At 40.9% G+C, this 23,465-nt stretch overlaps 2 protein-coding genes across 2 annotated transcripts; both read right to left on the bottom strand.

The window, feature by feature from the left end:
- Nucleotides 1–20: 20 nt before the first annotated feature.
- On the bottom strand, nt 21–12,120 carry rbm19 (RNA binding motif protein 19). Its single transcript, XM_079515349.1, has 24 exons — nt 11,955–12,120; nt 10,314–10,496; nt 10,105–10,212; nt 9,367–9,402; nt 8,969–9,185; nt 8,336–8,610; nt 7,965–8,024; nt 7,773–7,851; nt 7,583–7,654; nt 7,279–7,482; nt 7,031–7,161; nt 4,569–4,696; nt 4,159–4,255; nt 3,862–3,972; nt 3,562–3,762; nt 3,397–3,466; nt 3,155–3,300; nt 2,979–3,039; nt 2,649–2,728; nt 2,493–2,548; nt 1,126–1,242; nt 743–848; nt 477–597; nt 21–384 (listed from the first exon to the last, which is right to left on the bottom strand). Exons 1-24 carry the CDS (start codon nt 11,988–11,990, stop codon nt 302–304), a joined length of 2,778 nt encoding a protein of 925 aa, XP_079371475.1. The 5' UTR covers nt 11,991–12,120; the 3' UTR covers nt 21–301.
- A 5,315-nt stretch (nt 12,121–17,435) lies between these two features.
- slc2a11b (solute carrier family 2 member 11b) lies at nt 17,436–22,528 on the bottom strand (the record flags this gene model as incomplete). The annotated part of the gene is made up of 12 exons (XM_079516958.1): nt 17,436–17,767; nt 17,926–18,053; nt 18,147–18,222; nt 18,418–18,519; nt 18,692–18,802; nt 19,081–19,268; nt 19,703–19,851; nt 19,938–20,067; nt 20,247–20,371; nt 20,489–20,649; nt 20,905–21,003; nt 22,448–22,528. The coding sequence occupies 12 exons, from the start codon at nt 22,526–22,528 to the stop codon at nt 17,558–17,560; spliced, it is 1,560 nt and encodes a 519-aa protein (XP_079373084.1). The 3' UTR covers nt 17,436–17,557.
- Nucleotides 22,529–23,465: the final 937 nt, after the last annotated feature.

Below are 23,465 nucleotides of genomic sequence, written 5' to 3'. Positions count from 1 at the left end.
TAACCTAGGACGCACTTTCAAAATAAGAGCTCAGACAGTTCCGAGCTGATAAACCAACCAATAGTAAAATATTCACACAATATCAGAAATGACAACATTGTATAAAGCATACATTCTAATTTTATATATAGTATTTATTACAATAGTCCAAACTCCAATGTTCTCTGTTTGAGGCGCAATCTAGAAATTAAAGGGTCATGATCCAGAGGTCCTACTTGGTCCTCCACACCATCTGAGGTGCATATGTTGACAGTCCTGTTCTCTCAGGTTGTCTGAAGATCATGGCAATAAACAAGGGATCTCAATCTTCTTCAGTTGCTGTAGTTTCCATCGCCTCCATAATTCCTTCCAAGACATCTGCCTGTTTACGTTTTTTGGGAGCCACTGAGGGGAAAGGAAAAGGTAAACTTGTTAAGAGAGTTTGTTGTGATGCAGCATGCATCAACTTGTGTTGTAGTGGCTGAGGTTGGTGTTACCATGAAAATGTTCAGCAGTTTTTCGTCTCAACTTCTCCACTGTGTCTTCAGTGTCAGCCCATTCTAACACCAAGCGTCTTCCGTACAAATGGGTGCTGTGGCACAGTGCAGCAAAGGCTTTCTATAAAGACCACAACAGTGCGTTATTATGGGCAAGCTATAGAATTACTGGGTACATTTCACCCTTAAATGAATATATGATGGGATGGCTCACATAACCAGAAAATCAGATACCGGTAATCCAGTATGCACATTTGCAAACACACCTTGGCATCCTGTTTGGTAAGGAAGTCAACAAAGCCAAAGCCCCGATGATTCCCTGATCCAGCTGCTTTCTTAGGGAGACGGACTGTCTTCAGCTCTCCAAATGTACTGCAGGCAAGGAGTAAATCTTATTATTAGAACCCGTAAGTTGTCCGGTGTTTATCTTTTCGCCTCTTGTAGTGCAATTGTCTCCAAACTTTGCACACAAAAAAGTCATGGGTTGGGTCATTCAACTTTCATGCTTTCAACTATCATAACTATCACATAGAATGGGGCCTAGCGCCTACAGGGCTCTTTTTTCTTGTTTACCTAATTAACAACCTTGAATGTGGGATGCCAAACAATAAGACAACTGTGTGTGTGTGTGTGTGTGTGTGTGTGTTACCAGAAGAGCTCTCTGATTTCCTTGACAGTAGTTTGGAAGGGGACATTGCGTACTAGGATCTTAGATCCTGTCTGCTTCTTGACATCCTGCTTCTTCTTGTGGGACACATCAGCAGACCTGAATATAAGGAAAGGTGATTTAATAAGTAACGATAACTTTCAGCCCCTGCCACCTTATATTTGACCCATTTTCAAATACATATCAATTGCCAGCACCAACTCTAAGGGACCTAAGTTAAAGCTAAACATATAATAGTCGATCAATAATGCATGAGTTACATACTTTTGGAATCTTAGACTTTTCTTTTTGTTTAGACCTCTAAGTATTCAGTAACATATATAAAGAAAAAAAGAGAAAGAAAAATGAAATGGAAGACCTATTACAAACATCACAAAACAAAGCCTAACCCCCCTCCCTCCTATTCATTTATTTTGTCTTTATATATCTTTTGTTTATTTGTATTAAATGTACTTTACTCCTATAAGTCTACAGATAAATTAATGAAATTACTTAAGTTTTACTTTAACATGGGCCTATTTCTTTCTTTCTTTTATTTATTATTTTCCTTTCTTGCTTGGAATAGGTGAAGGGTTGTATTGTCTGTATAATGTATGCACACAAAAAAATTTATTCTTACAAGGAATTGTACATGTGAAAACATGGTTATGCAGCCACGCCTGGCAGCCGGCAAAAACTAGAGTTCTCAACAGGCAAATGAAGGCCCTACCTAGGCCTTCATCAAACCTTGTACACTCAAGACACTGCCCCCGCCGTCACCCTTAGATCTCCATATATGGAGCTGACCTGTTCTGACATTCCATATGTTGATCTGACCTCATCAAACCCTGTACACTCCAGATACTCTCCATATAATATGGCCAGACCTCATCAAACCCTGTACACTCAAGATACTGCCCCGCTGCCACCCTTAGATCTCAATATATGGAGCTGACCTGTTCTGACATTCCATATGTTGATCTGACCTCATCAAACCCTGTACACTCAAGACATGCTGCATATAATATATGGCCAGTACAGAATTCATTCCATATGTTGATCTGACCCCCATGCCAAAGAAAGCGACAGCGCTCGCCGCTCGCCCAGCAGTCTGCCGCCACCCTGGTGGATGCGTGCACTCGACCCGTCACTTCTCGCCCTCAGGGCATCTCACTGGTATTGTTGTAAATAATGTATTTTATTTAAGCCAGTATATTTCTGCTGTTTAATCACAAGGGTTGACACCTTCAAAGTAACTTGTAAACTGTTATCTTACCAAATTCTAGCTAAACTACATCTCCTTTTTAGGATTACTGTGTCATCTTCTCATCTAGACATGGCACTATGTCCCATCGTACGTCGCATCATACCTTGTGGCTTTCTCAGAAATCTTCAGCTCTAACTGGTGGTCATCCACATTACAATGCTGCAGAGACGTTGAGGGAGAGAATATAAATCATAGGTAAATGGCTGGTTTAGGAAGGTCAGTGAGATTAGGAACAGTGTTCAGTAAAGACCGTCATTACTTGTAGCAGCCTCATGGCTTTCTGTGCTGCATCTGCGGTTTTATACTGGACAAAACCGTAGCCCATGGACAACCACTTTCCTAGATTAGAGAATAGCACAAAATGGTTATTTATTGCATCTGGGATTACATACTGTATGATTTTCGGCCAGTTTTCTTAGTTGTGTGCTAGTATCGTGCATGAAAATAGTGCAATCTACAACAGGTACATTGTGAACTTTTCTATTTTTGGCAATCACACTTCAACAAAAAACAACCACAGGCACAAAGAATAGAGTACCCCACTTTCAAGAGGATGATACAGTTTCAAATTATGGATTTGTTTTAGGACCTGCTTTATCTTTCTTCTTGGAGATAGTGCACGTCTTCACTTTGCCACATTTGGAGAATGTCTGTAAAAAAACAAAACATCTATCACTTATATTGAACCAACTGTTTTGAACAAACTGTTCCCTCACCAGTCTTTAATTCCATGTAAACTGAGGGTCTCATTACAACTGAACTTACCGCTTGTAGTTTCTCCTCTGTTGTGCAGAAATTAAGATTCTTAACAAAGAGTGTGGAACCTGGAGCAGACTCCTCCTCTTCCTCCTCTTCTTCTTCTTCCACCACTCCCTCTTCCTCTGTCTGTTTGTCTTTGGAGACAGACAGATCTAAAAGATATGATTATTCAAATGACCCATTTTGTATCTTAAAAGAAACAAGCTATTGAGAATGTCATGTGTGCCTATTTGAGCACTATTATTTACCTGGTTCCGGTCTAGCTGCTGTAAACACTCCTACAGGGGCCCACTCCAAATATAGTGGGATGTGATGGAACTAAAATGGAGACAAGAGTAATTAACATCAATACAATACATTGAATGTACTGTACTGTGAATGTACTGTGTTATTGTAGAAAGGGCAGTACAAACCTTGCTGTAGGCTAGCCTGGTGAAGGCACGTTTTGCTTCAGTTGGCTCCATAAATTCTATAATGGCAGTGAGCCCTGAAGGAGGCAGCAGCACCCGACCCAAAGAGCCATGGGGTGAGAACAGCTCCTCTAGCTCTGACACAGTCACACCCGCTGGAAGGTTTTTCACCAACATCACAGATGTACTCCTGGCTGATGCTGCCTATTTACAAGCAAGCACACAGAACTTATAGTACAAAAACTATTATGTATGTATTGTATACTCAGTATACTATACTGTATATGCAAGCTTGCAACATACCTGGCTGAATGAATCCAGAGACACGTTATTGTCTAGAAGGAACTGGCGAGTCTCCTGGACGATCTGGGTCTCCCCTAGAGCCATTCTCACTGCAACGCTACCCTTAGATTCCTGCAGACAGGGACAAAGGACCACACTAGCATGAAGTAACTTTTAGAATACATCTGAGACTAAATTATATCTTAAGTAGTAAGGGTGTATGTAAGTATGGACAGGGGCACATGGGATATATTGGGGTGCAAACATGGGTCATGGGCAAGTGTAAATAGAGAGAGGTACGCAAAAAGAACAACTTACATGGTCTAGAACTTGGCTTTTGGTTGTGTTGTATTTCTCAGCAATGGCATCTGCCACGGCACTTGTACCAACAAACAGAGTGTTCCAGTTGTGGGAGCTAGATGGTAAATTAGAAATAGAAGGGACAGGAAATGAGGTGTGTGTGTGTGTGTGTGTGTGTGTGTGTGTGTGTGTGTGTGTGTGTGTGTGTGTGTGTGTGTGTGTGTGTATTAAAGAGAAAATACCATGACTTTCTTTTTACATTAAACTTCTTTTAACATTAATGTTATATTATATATTAAATAAATATTATATTATATATTATCATTCAAATCTTATTGTTTTGACAATTCTTTTATTTGCAATATCTTCACGGCCCACCAGTGGGCCAGGGTCCAGCCGGGCCCACAGGTTGACAATCGCTGCAGTACCTGGAACTCGCAGCTTTATTTTTTGCGTCTTTCTGTCGTTTATAAGAGGAAGACCCAGGGGCGCCAGAGTCTGACGAATCCGTTTTTTCCTTCTTCACGGTGGAGGGAAGCAGGTGAAGCATCCTGCCCTGAAAGCATGACAGAAACACAAAGGTCAAAATTTGTTTAGCATCAAGCCAAAATCTGAGCCCAGTTAGTAACTACATTTAATTTCACTCATTATAGCAACTTAAAGATGGAGTGCCGTGATGTTTTCCACCCTAAAACATGATCATCAGGTATTATTATTATTATATAAGGAGGAAGAATGTTGTCAAAAAAGTGTACAGTATTTGTTAAAATGTCGTTTTTATGTGGATATGCCCACCAGTTCATTAAATATGCCTGATTTGCCTGGTGGGTGGCATGGTGATGGGTGGTGATCCACCTGAACTGAAGCCGCACCCACAGCTGTTGTTGTATGATAACGGGGAGGGGTTAGGGGAGGGGAAGATATTGTGATGTCACTATATCACAGTTTTTTTCATTGCCACATTTGACTGTCAAGGTTTCAGCCTCCAGTCCCTATTTTCCAGTTTTTTTTTTCCTGTTGCCGTTTGTTTTTGTTGTCTCCACCAGGCCGAAGGCAAGGGGAGAGAGTATGTTTTGCACTCCGTCCGTGTGTGTGTCCGTCCTTCCTTCCTTCCTTCCTTCCTTCCTTCCTTCCTTCCTTCCTTCCTTCCTTCCTTCCTTCCTTCCTTCCTTCCTTCCTTCCTTCCTTCCTTCCTTCCTTCCTTCCTTCCTTCCTTCCTTCCTTCCTTCCTTCCTTCCTTCCTTCCGTCCTTCCGTCCGTCCGTTATCAGCTAATCTCCGGCACCGTTCGCCCGATCCATGCCAAACTTTGCACACACACTCCCTGGATGCCAACAACGAACCTCTGCCCCAAATATTCTTCAATGGCCTGTTATAGCGCCACCATGAGGCCGATTTAGGCAAAACACATTTCTGTACATTACTCGTACACATTTTATCCATACATCACACAATTCGGTATACACTATCTTCATAGTCATGTGATCAACACGGATCTGCACCATTTCCCATCTTCCATCCTGATTGGCTAAGATTGGCTTCCAAAGCTCACATGATTGGTCCGTTTCGAACAAAATGTCGCAAATCACAAACACAGTGTGCAATTTCCGTGAAATTATACACGCACATTTCCACTAGGCCGAGGACGACATGCCACTCATTCTTTTCCAAATCAGCCTCATGGTGGCGCTATAACAGGCCAATTCCTGTTTTTAGCTATAACTGCATCGATCTGTATACAACTTATGTATGCGCACTCCCTAGAGGCCATGGAAAAACATTGTCTCTGCATCCCTCCACATCTACCGGTTATAGCGCCACCATGAGGCCGATTTCTGCAAAACACATTGCTTATGTTAGTCGCACAGATTTCATCCAAATCTCACGCAAATCGGTACACATGATCTCTGTAGTCATGTGAACAAGACAGTCTGTTGGATTTCTCAGATTCCACACTGATTGGCTAACATTGCCTTCCAAAGTTTTCAGGAGTGGCCCGTTTTGTTCAAAATGCTGCACATGTCCTGCTCATCCAGAATTCTATCCTCAGAGATGCTATGAGTGATCTGGCTCTGCATTTCCTCAACAAAAGAACATTGTTGCAAAAAACAAACAAACAAACAAACATGTTTATATTACTCCTAAACATTTTGCCAAACATCTCACACAGTCCTATCCTCCTGGTGGAGACCTGTGCCCGGAAGGGCACTTTTTCTAGTTTTTCCTGTTTCTGTTTGGGTTTTTTTTTTTTTTAAAGAAAAAACTGATTCTGTAATTATGTGATCTGAAGATAATGTCTGCATTGTCAATAAACAATTCTTTAAAAAGAAAAAACAAACAAAAGAAAGTTGTTTTTTTCCAGGAAGGGAAGTACTGTCACCTCATAAACGCATGAAAAGCTGGAAAAAATACAAAAATCACGGACTTGTGTACACGACGTCCTAGGGCATCTTCAATGATATCAGGCGAGAGAACAATATTCTGAATTTTTTCTTCTTTTTTTTTTAGTTAGACCCTACGGCCACCGTACGCTTCGCTCTTCTTTCACCAGCGGTCCCGGTTACTTCCTAGTGTACCGCGGCAGAAAGAATGCCTCGTCTTTCCTAATCTAGAGCGCTCTCCGTGGTTTTGACCTGATGGATATACTAAGCTCTTCATTTCTGACTTCTCAACTGCCTAATGGATTATTTAGCGATAATATTAAAACAAGACAAAGGTAAGCAAGCAAAGAAATATCAGTTTTTTTCCGGAACAGAAGGCGGAGGGGGGGGCTTTACAGAGTAAAAGCGGCCATGTCTTCCCAGCACCCCAGAGCTCCTATTTTGAAGGAATCCCGGGGCTGTTTGGGATCATAAAACCACATCTCAAATAGCAGTTGGAGATCAGGTTACCTGGAAAATGTGTCCATCCAGCTGAGCTAGAGCTGCCACAGCATTCTCTGGAATCATGTATGTTACAAAGGTGAAACCTTTAGACTTCTTGGTTAAGTTGTCGATGGGGAACAGCACATCAGACAGCGGACCTGCATACAATGTGGAATCATGACCGTTGTAGTGACTAAATTTGTTTGCATTTGCATGCACTGTACATGTGCGTATATGTGTACAGTATGCATGTACTTGTATGTGTTTTAACACACCATGTTTAGTGAACAAATCTTTGATGTCTTCCTCTGTGCAGGTGTAGGGAAGGTTTCTCACAAAAACTCGTCCTGATTCTGCAACGTCTTCCTCTTCTTCGTCGTCTTTCAACTTTCTGGTGAAGTCCCTGTCAATCTCCTTCGGATTCTTGTCCCAACTCTTACCCTGCACATTCACCCGGAACACCTCAATGTAGCGCCCCCCTGACAGCACACAGAGGCCATACAGAGACATCAAAATCTGCTCCAGATTTACTATGAATACATAAACAAACACAAAAGAGTAGAACATATGTTTACTCACCCATATAATCTTTGTTCTTCTTCAGTGCCTTTTCCACCTCTTCATCAGAGTGCAAGTCCACATATATATAACCTAAAACATACATTACAAAATCTGACAATTATCCACATAAGTCATAAATCGAAAGGGGAAAGAAATGACAAATGATCAGGAACATAATGTATGATTATGAATAGTGTCACTCTCACACCTGTTCTATTGCCACTTTCATTCCTCCCAATTCTGATAGCGGCGGGCTTCAGAGGAGTCATGAACTCTCGTACTTGTTGCTGGTGACATCAAACATTAAGAACAAAACAAAAATATTTTTTGAATTAGGTACGTATGAATCAATGTCACTTCTCTCCATTCTACTCACCTGTGTATCTCCTTACTCACTCACCTCTTTAACTGTGAAAGGGGCTCCTCTTAGTTTTATTTGGAAGTCTGTGGTAGGTTCAGTCTAGGGAAGGTAGTATCAGTGTTAACCAGCGGAAACATAGGGTTGATACTAGATGGCCATCCTAAAAAGGACAGACATCCCACCAGAACACACTCACCACACATTACCTTAACCTAAACAAACCCATCCCCATTGTAGTTAACTCTACTAATAGCCTAACCTTAATTAATTCAACCAATGCCTAAAATATATGCAGAACTTCCATCCATTCTTGGGTGGCCATGTAGTGACAAGACTGCAATGTATGTATGGAAAATAATATATTTAACTTACTGCATGTAGAGGGGGAAAGGTTATAAGTAAGCAATTACCTCCTGTTTTGTAGTTTTTATGGTTTTGCCCTGCTTCTTATCCAGGGACGATACAGATGTCTTGGTCTTTAATGTGTCTTTGTCACCACTCTCATAGGCACTGTCTGACTGAGGCAAAGGGCATTGTACTTGTACATCATCTTTGTTATTATCTTCATTTTCTTCAACATCATCCCCTTCTCCACTATGATCCATGGTGTCTTGTGTCTGTACCACTTTGGAGCGCAGGTAATCCATATCAGACAAATCAGATTTCAGTGCTTCTTTGGTGGCCTCTGAAAACAACACATGATTTCATAATCACATTTGGTTTTACTGTAGATACTTCTGAGGACATTAAACATTTTGGATTGCAATTGTATAGTTTAAAGTAGCCAGATGGCCAACAATCTACGCCTAATGATACGTATAGTGTCATCTAAAATCAATGAATAAGCTAAAAGAGGGTGTAACGAATTCGGAAATGAAAAACAACAGCATCACAAGGCGGTCCTTCATATTCGGAGCAGTATCAGGATTGGTTTTCAAAGCAGTGGGCAAAGGTTTGTTATAGTTAGCAATGTTTTTCTCCAACAAACGCATTTATTGCACGCACACGCACACGCACACACACACACACACTCCATTACCCACCCTGATCTTCACAATTTTCCTCTTCTTCACATTCTGACTCCTCAGAATCAAAGTTGAGGTAATCATCAGTTGCGGGTTTCTGTTTCTCTCTTGGTAGTTTTCCCTTTTCAGCTTCAGGGGCAGCTGATTGTTGCAGATCATCGTTGGCCCAGGTGGGTACCAGACTTCGATTCTGATACACTGACACAAACTCCTTGAAAGTGTCATCCTCTTCCAGCTGACAAACAAGATTAACATCAAACATAAATCACTAAGTTTATATATCTTGCTTAACATACATTATAATCTATATGTATCTTCAGTGTTTTGATTGTGTGTGTGTGTGTGTGTGTGTGTGTGTGTGTGTGTGTGTGTGTGTGTGTGTGTGTGTGTGTGTGTGTCTCAAGAGATTGACTTACTTTGCCCAAAATACTTGTGGTTTTTTGTTTCTTCTTCTGAGGGTAACAATAGCAGAACATGTATTTTATTTCAAATTGCAATGCAATGCAAAATGTCAGTTACATAGTAGCCTCGATACCCAGGCTTTCATTTCGTCTGCGCGAAAAATGAAAGCCTGGATTTACGCATGGGCTGCACTGGCCTAAATGTGGGAGTCAACCCTTCCGCGTAGGCGTCGCTTCAAATTATGTGACGTCAGGGCTCTGAGCGGTGTGCACCCCTCAAAATAACACAGTGAGGAAATCATTACCAGTGGAACTTCAAACGAGGCTATGCGAGGAAAATGAGGAGAATGGCTGAAGAACCCACCACAACGTCTAAGAAAAAAACCAACGTGTGCAGACTCTGTGGAAATAACTTTGACAGTCCGTTCGAATGGTATACTCCAGCAACCAGTGGTTTCTGCTTCTGGTCGACACAATAACAGTGCTGCACTGGGGGGGGGGGGGGGGGGGGAAGAGACCGGGGCTGACGGACAGATCGGTGAACCAATCCAGGGTGTGCACAAATCTGAGCCGCGGCCCTCCCATCTAGGCCAGAAATGTCTAGCGTTAGCTCAGGCTAGTTACCTAGTAGTGACGGGGCCCGTCACATGTGCAAATACCATTAGACAATTTTAATATAGGATATGTAAGAAGTTAACAAATAGGTAAAAAAAATCTCATCAGTTTTATTTTAAGTTGCTGTACACACAATACCTTTTCATCGGTTTCTTTAACAGCCTGTGTACCTGGGCCTGTACTCTGTGTGTGCTTGCTCCAGGCTTTTGCTTTAGTGGGGTCTCCAAAAGATTTACACATCTCCACCTGCAGAAAAGGATGGGAGGTAAGCAAAATTGCAAGATGTGTCAAGACAGGGCTGAAATTGAGGGCATGATGGAACCAATGGTTTGAATCATCCAGCTTACCGTCACTCGAGATGTATCAACAAAACTCTTGTTGAAATGTTTTAAGGCATTATTTGCATCCTCTTCGGTTTTAAATCCAACAAAACCAAACTTTCGAAACTTGCCATCCTTTGTAAACTTCAGAGTGCAGTCTGTCAAAGTTCCAAAGGCAGCAAACATCCCCCGGAATCTATCCTCCTTCATCTACAGGGGCAGATAACATTTTCAAGTTTATCACAACTTGCAAGATGTTTGCCTACTGAAAACCGAATGAAATTATTAGCTTCAGCAGAGACTGTAACCCATTGTTTGGATCGATTCTGGCATTTTGATCAAAACACGATAAATCATGGGGCACGTTCAGAAATAGCGCACTATTAGTGCGCTATTAGTGTGCAATGCAAACTAATAGGCGAGTGCGCTCCGGTGTGGTATTTCCGAACGCACCCATAGTCTCTGTTGAGGTCGTGATACTCGTTCTCCCCATTGCAAATGAAAAAAGAGAAGGACATGATAAACAATAAATTGATGGGTAAATTTAGGTCTGATAATGATGTACCGAGCTTGTTCAAATCTTATACGTTCCTAGCCGCAATTTGCAACACTTGTATTAAACAACGTTAAGCTACTTTCTGTCAAGAAATTCTGTGCAGGTGATTCTTTTTCTAAGTGTTGTAGTTTGGAAGCGCTCGTCGAAGTCACTGAACGGTCTTGCGTACCACCCGTTTCGAATTTGCACATAATGCAGGAGGCATCAGCACGACCCGTTTATAAAAACGAGTGCTTCCAAACTCCAACACTTAAAGATGGTATTGCAACTGATTCATCCCAAAAAACATCTAGTGTTGCAAATTGCAGCTAATACGTTCCAACCATTTTTCAAAGCATATTTTCCAGAATCCAGAATGAGAGGCCTACATAAATTACTGCAAATCTGTGATATCCACTAATTTCGGTGATAAACAATAAATTGATGGGTAAATGTTAGCTAGCCCCTCTCGGGACCCCCGGTTGAGGGTCCCAACAGGGGCTAAATGTTAGCCTCAATCCTCCCAGTCTTACACATCTGCTGGAAAATGTAGGTGTGGTAAAATGATGTACCGTGCATGTGAAATATAAATAATAATCATATACTTATTATATGCAACCATTTTCCAAAGCATACATTTATTCTTTATGTTTTTACATTTTGAGAAAAACAGCGGAGATGCCCTAGCCTTGGATCAAGACTATCGACGTAGTAGCTGTACAGTTATGGTCCAGTGCTTACAGCGAGCACTGGGCCAGGGCTTGTGTACTGTATTCTTATCGATGTCAAAATCAATAAAATACTAGCCATTGTTCACATGACGCTCGTCATGATAATCATGGCAGCCATGCATTGTTTCAGGGCTAATAAAATACATACCTGGTGTCTAGCCTAAACATTTAGACTCCCGTAGATGCATGTATTTATCGATTCTGAAGTTCTACATTTTAAAGAGTCTAAATCTTAAGCGACCTGGTGCCCATTTCTACATGCACCATAATACCTAGCCCCATATGTGCCCTCTCCCTACGCTCATTCTGTAGGGAGCGTAGGGAGAGGGCACATATGGGGCTACATAATACCATACTCTATTTCGTGGAATCTGGCAAATGTTAACTGCACACATTACTTACCCCGTTGGGAAGGTTTTTAACGATGATCCTTGACATGTCTGATGATTTTTAATTGACACAATAAACATAAATTTGGATTTACGTGAACGTCAGGATGTCAACAAACAAGCATGGAACTTTCCCTAGGTCGCCATTTTGAGTAGGCGGTGCTTCTTAGCATCCGGGTACTTGGTATGGAGTATGGACAAAGTGGCCCATCGTCAAAAAATAAAGGAAAAACAGCGCCCTCTTGACGTGAGTCAACTGTGTGTGTGTGTGTGTGCGTGTGTGTGTGTGTGTGTGTGTGTGTGTGCGTGTGTGTGTGTGTGTGTGTGTGTGTGTGTGTGTGTGTCTGCGTGTGTGCGTGTGTGTGTGTGTGCGTGTGTGTGCGTGTGTGGCTGTGTGCGTGTGTGCGTGCGTGCGTGTATACAATAGCTCAAGGCTCTATTGCTGATTGGACCCGCTGCAGTGTTGTCCGGTTAGAATGCTTCGACAAGTTCGACTTCTGCCTTCTCCCTGAAGCCGACCCTTGTTATATATATTCTCCGACTATGCCTGACTGTCATGATGACTAAGCCAGTTAGATCTATCCATATATGGTTCTACCACATCTATCTGATATCAGCACTACGTCGGCTCGGGCCAAATATAGGGATTGTCATACTAGACAATAGACATGTCATATATAGCCCAATGTCCTAGTCGGATATCCCCATATGGGGACTAAATATCCAATGAGCAACTACTCAGATCCAACAACATGACTGGCAGCGAGAGTCTTCAGTGTGTGTGTGTGTGTGTGTGTGTGTGTGTGTGTGTGTGTGTGTGTGTGTGTGTGTGAATACCTTTATACATCTATTTGTGTTTGATATAGAGAAGTGAGCTACATTTTCCCTATAGGCTTTGATTGATTGATTGATTGATTGATTGATTGATTGATTGAAGTATTTATTAACAGTATGCAGAATAGGTACATTTCAAGCACAACTCAACTGTTAACTGTGGATGACACCATAAAGCATTACACTTGTTTACAATAGGGTACACCATTTCATATGGTTATCTTTAAGATAATGGTTCAAATTAACTATTCATTTAGAATTCTATATTTTTGACATTATACTTTATGATGAAAAATATATGAAGTAGCCTACAAAAGATTGTTGACCCTTTTTATTTTATATAGACAGAAAGAAAGCAAACATATACTGGTAAACAATGAAGAGACCAAAAGTAATCTATAAAGTGGGTGCTTTTCTGAAGAAGATTCTTCCGCCGTTCAATTAATGAATGCCTTTTGCTATGTCTGCAGCCTATACTGTGTATTCTGTATTGCATTGTATAGTTTTTATTGCACATTTACTATGAAAACCTGAATTTCCTGTTCCTTCATTCGTTGCGTCACCCATGCCTCCATATATGGTCACACCCAGTAGTTCAGGAAGAATGGATTGTGTGGCCCTGGTTTTTCCCTAATGGGACTGATCGAGGGTAGCTACTGGGACGTAAGTCGGGACTTGATCACCCCGGCTGGGTCACCTGAGTGAGGGGTATGATGTTGCGAGACCCGAAACCCCGATGACCTTAGGATACATCACTGAGGATACGTCCCAGGTGCATCCATGTATGTATGTATTTTGTTTAGTTATTCTATTTATAGTGACTCATAGGAACAGACTACGTGACAACCAGGAATAGTCTGGTGACCACCGGAGAGACGGGTGGCAGCCGGAAATTAGACGGCACCCGGGAGCAGTATGGGTTGGCGCCCCAGCCTGTGTCTTCCGTGAGGAAGAAGCCCAACAAACCCATGGTGAGGCCTTTAGGAGGGCCATTCAAGCCTCAAGCGGCGCCTGCGGCACCACCAAGGGCAAGGTGGAGCCTGCGGAACTGTTGCGGCTCGAGAATCCACTATTTCTGAATAAAGTGCCTGGTGCTGGGAGTCTGGTGCAACGCACAGGGCCTGACCTGGTGAGAGCAGGAGTGGACCTGGTGAGACGTAGGAGGGGCCCGGACAGGAGTCAACCCACAGAGCCTAGTCCCTCCACGCGCCAGAATGGTACCTCCCAGTCCCGGCAGAGTAGTTCAGGAAGAACGGATTGTGTGGCCCTGGTTTTTCCCTAATGGGACTGATCGAGGGTAGCTACTGGGACGTAAGTCGGGACTTGATCACCCCGGCTGGGTCACCTGAGTGAGGGGTATGATGTTGCGAGACCCGATGTCAATATATGGCCATATCGCGATAGTCTGATGATAACCTGTGTGGTTACCCGGACACAGTGTTGTCACACTTGCAATTGAACCAAGTTGGTACAACACATGGATCTCCATATGTGGAACTGACTAGCATCACCTGGATCTCCATATATGAAGATCACAACACTGACCTCATCAAACCCTGTATAGCCATACATGGTTTGACATACTAGATCTGAATATATGGAGCCGGCCAGCAACTCTTTTGACCTCACTGACATGACACCAGATTAATAGTTTAACTTCTGCTTCTCAACTGTGCCATATTAAGAAGCTCTGTTGTTTCATACTGGTTGTAGGCTTAAACCATTTATGAATCTGTGCTCCATATGAACATGGTCGTGACTCTTGAGTTTAACTAAATTAATTCTTCCTTTCATTCTTATATTCATACAGTATATGGAATTTCTTGTTTGTTTTAAAATGTATGAAATCTTTTTTTTATTTTTAAGAACAAATCTTTTTTAAATGTGGGAAAAATAAATGGGATTTTTCTTTCTTCTTTTTTTTTTACTCGAGTCGTGACCCACTGTTCGGGAAACAGTGAGTTTCAGCATCTTCAGAATATTGACAGACGGGGGTCGCGAGTCATGGCCAAAGCATTTCCGGGGGTCCCCAGCCAAAAACGTTGAGAACCCCGTCTAGTCCACATGGTTCTCCAAGGGGAAGAGGGACACATTTGCTGATTTTCACAAACAGCCTGCCAATTGTGTTACCGGAGGCAATTCTAACATGGAGCAATTGTAACATCTTAAATCGCACCAATCAGACATTATAGAACAGTGAAATTCATTATGCATATGGTCTGTCATGACCCCTTTCTACCCGCCAAAGGACAAGCAGATGTTTTTTTTTTGTTTGTTTGTTTTTTACTTGACTGTCATAGTTTTTCTGCCATGACCGTTTCTTTTGAGGCGTTATATTCAGTATTTTCCTCATACTGTCTCATAATAACGGTAGAGAAAATCCTCATGCCAACACTATACATATAGGCATAGATATACACTTAGGTATTCTATTGTATAAGTCTCCATGATGGTATATCATAAAACCAGCAAACCACATTTCAAAGTGCTTGAGTTCGAATATACTGTACGATCAGCCATTGTTATATACAGTACACATTCAAGAAAAAAAAACAGAATCCCTCTGCACTCACCTGAAAATATACATATTTTTTCCTTTTACAAATGAATACAAGAACGCTCACCCTAAAACACCCTGGCCCTGAGTCAAATTCGACGACCATGGAACGGTCGCCATTCCTAAACATAACCTCAGTAAAACTATACCTAAACCCTAAACCTACCCTTATTCCTAAAAGAAAACTATGCCTAAAGCCTACATTTATTCCTAATCTTAACCTCAGTAAAACTATGCCTAATCCTAACCTCAGTAAAACAAATACAAGAACCATGCATGGGGGCGTATGGTCCCCGAAGAAATGTGGTTGAGTGTGTCTTGGGGCGAGACTTCCGGTTACCAGGCAGTTAGACATACCCTGGCACAACATCACTGATGGTGGTACAGTTTATTTAAAAGTGCAATCTTTAGCTCACAGACAATAAATGGTCATAGGGAAAAAGAAAATCAGCTATATCACACACGCACGCACGCTCGCGTGTGCACACACGTGCACACTTGCGCGCGTGCGCACACACACACACACACACACACACACACACACACACACACACACACACACACACACACACACACACACACACACACAGAGGGAGAACAAGAGAGAAAGAGTCAGATCGACAGACAGACAGACAGACAGACAGACAGACAGACAGACAGACAGACAGACAGACAGACAGACAGACAGACAGACAGACAGACAGACACCTCCCAATTTAGCTTAGGTACTTTAGACTCGAGTACAATGAGAATCAGCAGCATTGCTTTCCCTGATGATTATGTCGCATCATTCAAGCCACGTGGGAACTGAAATCTTTGATGCACTGCATTCAAGTTTCTGATTTAGAACTATCTACTTCTCATCTCAGAGCGTTTAAGTGGTTGAGGTCAAAGAAAAATGGATAATGGACTGCTTTTTCAGTTAGTAGGGAGACTGCGGTCAAAATGAACAGGGGGCAATTGTAACAGTAACACACTCAATAATTCTAATAAGAAGCAAGCGAGGGATGAGACTTCTTCTGCACATGCTCAGTACTAGGGTCCTCTGTCTACCTATGGAAGAGTATAGAATGATCACTTCATCAGTTCATCTCAGCAGAAGTTTATAAAAGTACATTTTTGAATGTACAATAGGCTATTTTCCTTCTGCTGTCTAAAGTTTAATGACAGCAAATTTAAGATACAATTCAAATACATTTAGTCTAAATACCGTCTAAATTTGAAAAACAAAATACCCTATTGACCTGAATATAAGACTACGTTTTCCCCCCAATGTTAATATCCAAAAAAAACAGGGTCGTATTATAATCAGGGACTAAACTTTTTGACATTCAATGTTATTTTTCCACAAATGAGTCTTGAAAAATGGGTGTCGTCATATAATCAGAGTCATCTTATATTTGGGACAATACGGTAATCCAAATAAAAATAAAAACAATAACTGTAATTATAAAACATTCTTAAGCAAAAATGTTGTAAAAAAATAAATATTACTTTGTGCTTTTATTTTAGATGCCTTTAAACAGAAAACAAATGTTTTTTAGCCTAAGGGTGGCACTACTAGAGGAAAGGCCATGGGGTCACCAAAACATAGGTTTCATCTACTGTAGCTCTGGTCCATAGCCTTACTGCTCTTGCCTCCGTTAGAGCTATGGACCAGAGCTAGGTTTCATCCTGCAATCTGCCTGTTACATTATGATGAGACATATTGCGCTCAAAGTTTACACTTTGGCCTGAGGGTGGTGCTAGACTAGACTAGAGGAAAGGTGATAGGAACACTCATATTATATATTAGGGTTCCTCCTACAGGAAGCATGAATGCACTCAACAAGTGTCATGACAAGCTGCTTGTTATATTTTTAGGTATCTAACTGAACTGAGCCCCCCTTAATTAGTATCAAGTCAAACATGAATTATTAAACTAAACACAAAAATATAGTGTTTACACTGAATACTGTGTAGGTGGTGTTCACCTATAGTCTCACAGTAGCCAGTTGATTAGAATCTAAATCTAATGCCTGGGGTTGACAAAAAACAAACAAAGAAAAAAGAAAAAAAAAGAAGCCTGACATTTCACAATTGACCAACCATGGGCAAAATCCAGACATTCTGACTTATGATTCAGACTGAGACATTTGTTCACCTGATAGGGGCAGCAGATTAGTCTTCATCACAGGCAACATAGTTTGTAATACGTGTTAGTGAAAGCTTCCATGAGTTGTATTTCAAAAAGAGCTTGTAAACTGTGCTGTCCTTGGTTCTAGTGCATAATTGTTTATAATCGTACTAGTCTTCCGCCTGTCTTTCTTTTGGAATTCATTGTGGATTTGTAGAAAGGTCTTGTTCTTGGTTTCAGGAACAAAAAAGAATATGTAGCTTCCCACAAACAGGCAAATGACCATGAAAACCAGGAAACAGTACTGCTGTAGTCCAGTCTGTGGAGACAGAATATATTACTTACTATCTTAGATGAGCTTTATTAAACAGTTCAACTTTCAAGCCCTGTTTCCTGCTGGTAACCATTAACTTTTGAGCTGTACCAAGTAGAAACCCAACATTAGAAGATAAAGATTGTGGCATAATAGACACCTACCACAATAAATGGGAAGATCATGCCTATGAAGAAGAAGCTGAACCAGTTCACAGAACCTGCAATTATGTATGCAGCAGGGCGCGTGGTTTGTGTGAAAAATTCTGTGGTCAAGATGTTAGTCACGCCACCTTCAGGGCAAAAGGAACAACATAAGAGGTATTATTTAACAGAATTTTAAGAACAATGGATGAAAAATAACTATTTGTTTTTTGATGAGTTACCTGGTCCTAAACCAAAACTTAGGATAAAAGCAAAAACACACGCCATACTTATATAAGGTACAATTGGGCTGGATTCCTGCAGGGAAACACAGGAAAGAATTCTGTTAACTTGACACACACAGGTTAACATGCTATTATACTACAAAAATATAGTAAAAAGAACAAGAAAATATTTGAAGGAAAAACAAAAACAAAAAAAACAAGTAGGCTAGTATACCATGTGCTTTCTGTAGGCTACAGTTTAGAACAACATGTTAAGCTATTCAATTACCTGAAAGGTGAGGCTCACAGTGAATAAAATGCAGCAGATACTCATCAGAGCATACCCTCCCAAGATTAGCACTTTCCTTCCCAAACGCTCTATGAGCATGCCCTAAGAAAACACATAACACGTCACATGAATGCACACCACAGGATTAGAAGAGAGCATAATAAAGAGAGAAGCATAATAAGTATGCTTCGCAACACTAATATTGCACTAGTATGTCCAGCACATAGAACCAATATGAAATAATATAGTTGGAAACAGTATCTCACATACTTACACAGGTTAAAGCAGTGATGCATTCACAGGCACCGGTGCCTACTGTTGCGTATGGTATTCTTTCATCTGGAATGCCAGATTGTTTGAACACATAATCTGCATAGAAATAAATCTGCAGAGAAGTAAAGAACACAAAATAAAAATAATAATAATGTGCTGTACAAAGAAAATACATTATGATTTTAGACATCTGGATATCGAATATCACTATGCAAATGTCTTTTTTTGCTGACATTGTTGGTATAACCAGACATACTGCATTGATGCCATTGAGCTGCTGTGCAGCGTTGATCAAGATGATAGTGACAAGCTGACATTGTTGGTATAACCAGTCTGGTTATACAATCATCATTGTGAGAAAGCAGAGTTTTAGTGGACAACTGGACATACTGCATTGATGCCATTGAGCTGCTGTGCAGCGTTGATCAAGATGATACTGACAAGCTGCAAGCGCAGACTGCGGTCACTGAACAGTTCCCATGGTTTCTTGGCTTCGACCCCTAGTGCAGCAATCCTCTCTCTCTCCATATCCTCCATCTCGCCATCATAGTTGCCTGCCCCGTGTAATTGCTTCAGAGCTACACCCGGGAAACACAAGACGTGTGATTGTGAATAATCTCATTGCCGCATGACACAGTTATACAGTTATACTCTAATGCATTTGTTCTGCGCACATGACAGATTCACCTAACAGACAGCTCAACCTGTGTAGGCTCCCTCTACAAACCTCCACAGTATGTTATAATGTCTGCTCAAAGACAACGTCTTACACATTATCATGGTATATGCTTGAACATTTATCCATTCTCCACAATCATGTTTCTGTCTCTGACTATCTGAGATAATACAAGTCTTGCTCTGTCTATTCAACCATGCAGTCATGTGCACAATGTGAAATCAAGATTTGCAGTGCATTGCTGGACTTTAATCTATCAACATTAAATCAATATTTGTGTATATATTTATTTGAGTTTCATTAAAAAGTACAAGAGTGGTTTTGATGCCATATTACCTTTTCTACATCCAACATCATCCCCCTTGTCAATCAATAGGTACCGTGGGCTCTCTGGGAAGAAGGGCAAGATCAAAAGCTGCAGGAATGCTGGGATACAAGTTGTGGAGAGCAGAATGGGCCAGTGTTCCTCATTACCCAGTAGCTCCCTGTAAAATCACATGAATGATATCTCAATAGCAAGGTGAAACAAACACACAGGCATATTAACACAAAAACAAATTTCAGTTCTCACTTGAGGCCCATTACTTGACCAGTAAAGATCCCACCGGTGATGAAAATTGAGGTACCCATTGCCATGGCACCACGTAGAGCTGTTGGTGCTATTTCCCCTAAATAAAGAGGCTGAACACATACACCAATTCCTGCAAAAGAGAAAAGTTTTAAAACCAAGATTTTGTCTCTCAAGAGTTTGGGCGTATTTTCTCATTTTTGAGAAATGTAGTTCTCTTTATCTGACATAAAGACATACTGTAGGTGTCATTTAGATGAGTATAAAGATAGGAACAAGCCTGTTGTAAGAGAGTATTTCTGAAATATTCACCTGCATTTAGGCCTGAGACAAAACGTCCCAATATGAGTAGTTCAAATGCTCCTGTGTGGTAGCTCAAGGCAATTATCAGTGCCGCAAGTAAAGCCAATAAATTATTACCCAGCATTGTTCCTTTTCTGCAACAGAGATCATATACAAAGGAGGAATACATTTAAGCTTTATTTCAAAGGCACACATTTGTAAAAAAAACAATAATAACTATGTAATAATAATGTATAAACCAAAAATCATACCTCCCATACTTAATGGACAATACTCCACCAATACTTGTTCCACAAAACCCTCCTAATGTGAATATAGATACAATAGTGGACCACAGTAGTGTGAGAGTATGCTCTGAGATGGTAGTCTCATAACGTTCTTGCCAGGTGTGGTTGATGAAATTCTGCACAGACTGAAGTAAGGAAAAATATCAACGTGTAACAGATGGACTGAAATAATGAGCTGTTCTTATGGTATATAATTATTTGAGAAATCCTAAATATTTCAAAGTTGCAACACAGTTGTATGCTAAACTAAACCTTAACACTTGGCCTTCGGTGCTCCCATTGATTATTCCTAAACATAAATAACATAGAGGCCTATAAACTATAATATATGCAGTCTCCTACAGTGATTGACAGCCAAATAGGTTATATTATATTATTACCTGAGTGGGTGCATTGATGACCGAAACGTTATAACCATACTGAAAGGCCCCTCCAATACCAGCAGCACCAGCAGCCATTAGAAGTGATTTATTTGGCAACTGCAACCAAAACAGACACAATGAGTCACCCTAATATTAATATAATAATAATAAATACAAAGTTTATAATTAATTGCGACCGAAGGAATTATGGAATCACGCATTTCCCGTCAGTGTGTCGGGCACCAGTGTGTGTTGGGCACCATGTATATGGTCAGGTCTCGTGACATGTGACATCATCAGGGATGGAGTTAAGCCCATATATGGAGAGCCCTGAGGTCAACAATATTGGCCAGCAACTCTACATCTGACCTCAAACATCAAACCCTTAGATCTCCATATATGGATATATGTCAGAACCTGTTCTGACATTCCATATGTTGATCCTTCCCCATCCATCCTTCCTCTTTGATGTCTCCCTTTTGTTTTAACTGATACCTGTCCATTCAAACTCTAGAGGGGCCTGCCCCAAAGTTATTAGTGCAGCCTGCCCGGCAGCCGCTGAAAACTAGAGTTATCAACAGGCACGGAAATTAAGGCCCGATTTGATGAGGGCCCAGGTAGAGAATGTCCCCACTCCCTGCTACCACCCTTAGATCTCCATATACTGTATGGAACTGACTTGTTCTGACATTCCATATGTTGATCTGACCTCATCAAACCCTGTACACTCAAGACATGCTCCTTATATGGCCAGTACAGAATTCATTCAATGTTGATCTGACCCCCCCATGCCAAAGCGCCAGCGCACACCCAGCAGTCTTCCGTCAACGAGGCAGATGCGTACACGCGACCTCGCCCTTTAGGGTGAGGTCGCTTCTCGCCCTCAGGCGTCTTAATGGTAAATAGAAATTAGAAAACTAAAAATACAGCTGTGTTTAAGGTAAAAGCTATGAGAAGGTAAAGAGCTATGGACATAAAAATGGGTTTATTTAAATGACAGATTAAAGAAATTGGTTTTCAACTTCTTCAAAACACTAAGAGGTCTTGTCATTGTGAGTTCAGGGTATTCTCTAGGGGCATAGCAGCAGCAGAAGTTTGTCTCACCATGCAGTGATTTTGTCAAATGCTTTTAAAATTAAGACCTGAGTGTTTTGTCTGGAACAGAAAATTTAAGGGAGTGTGTGACAAATAAAACTTAAATTTAAACTCAAATCTAAGCCAGTGCCATATTGCCAGAACTGGAGTAAATGATCGCTTGTCTTATGTTAAAATAATTGACGGAGCATTCTGAATTATTTTCTGAAGTAATACAACCGGCTTGTAATAAATGTAATGTATTTAACTTCTGCATCTTTCTGATATCTAATTTTGGTTAAGTTCCTGAGATGAAAAATGGCTATGCTTGTTACCTTGTTCAAATTAAAATGTAGTTTAATGTAATTTAATTACAATCCGAATTTAAAGTCACACCAGGTCTGTAAACTGTTTTGATCTTTTTACATTCCAGACACCTGGAATGTAGCATTCCACCCCTCAATACATTTAATCCTGGGATACATACCTTAAATTCCCTTTTACGTTCTCTGGTGCTTAAAAGTAAAGGATGATATTCATCTCGATTTTCTCTCCTGAATCTTTCCATGATTAATTTCTTTAACTTATTTAAATCCATGTCTCTCAATTCTCTCACAGAAGCACAAAGCTCTCTTCACAACGTTGTCATCTTAAACAGGAAGCCCTCTATGAATGAGACGATTCACAGAAGTAGTAAATATACCGTAGCGAATACAATTGATGAGTTAGCTCATGCGTGACCCAGTGGGAGTGTAAAAACCAAAAGGCGTGGTAAACTAGAGAATAGTGAAGCTTGTTGAAGGGTACCTTAATGTACAGCAAAATCATCTCTCTCACTTAATTTCAGTTACTACAATTCATGATATGTTCAGTATCTATTCTCAGTATTCATAGAAGTTTTCATAGAAGTGTATATTTGTACGTCTTTAAATGTTCTGATGAATTGAAGATGGAGGACCCTGATGCGTGCGTGCGTGCGTGCGGGCGTGCATGTGGGCGTGCGTGTGTACAGTATGTGTGTGAGGGGGAGAGAGAGAGGAGCAGTGGTCTCATCATGACATAGCTACGGTACTTCAACTACACCCTGGCAGTAAACTAATGTTGCACTGGCCTCTACAGGTTGAAACTTCCAACTGGCTTTATTGAAAGTCTGTCACTTGGGGTGTATTTATTCTTTAATTAAGGTCCCCAGACTGGCAGCAACCCACTGATTTATGAGTAAAACATTGTTTGTTCATTTTCAAGAAAAATAAACAAAAAGGAATAATCAAGAAATAGAAAGTTTCGACTGTTTCCTAAGGTACTTAAGGTTCTTAAGGATCTATTGTGACCTGTGCTAGTGTATTTGGCATTGTTCAATACACAGGCTGCCTCTGACCCCAGACAAACAACCACGGTTAGGCGACTCAAATGTCCTCACAACCAAAAAACATGAAACTCTCCATCATTTATTTTTACTTTATAGTAGTGATGCACCGATGTATCAGCCACATATCGGTATCAGC

This window comes from Electrona antarctica, assembly GCF_951216825.1.
Source record: "Electrona antarctica genome assembly, chromosome: 12".
Taxonomy (NCBI): Eukaryota; Metazoa; Chordata; class Actinopteri; order Myctophiformes; family Myctophidae; genus Electrona; species Electrona antarctica.
The sequence above is the reverse complement of the archived record's forward strand: the minus strand, read 5'-3'. Positions and strand labels throughout refer to the sequence as shown.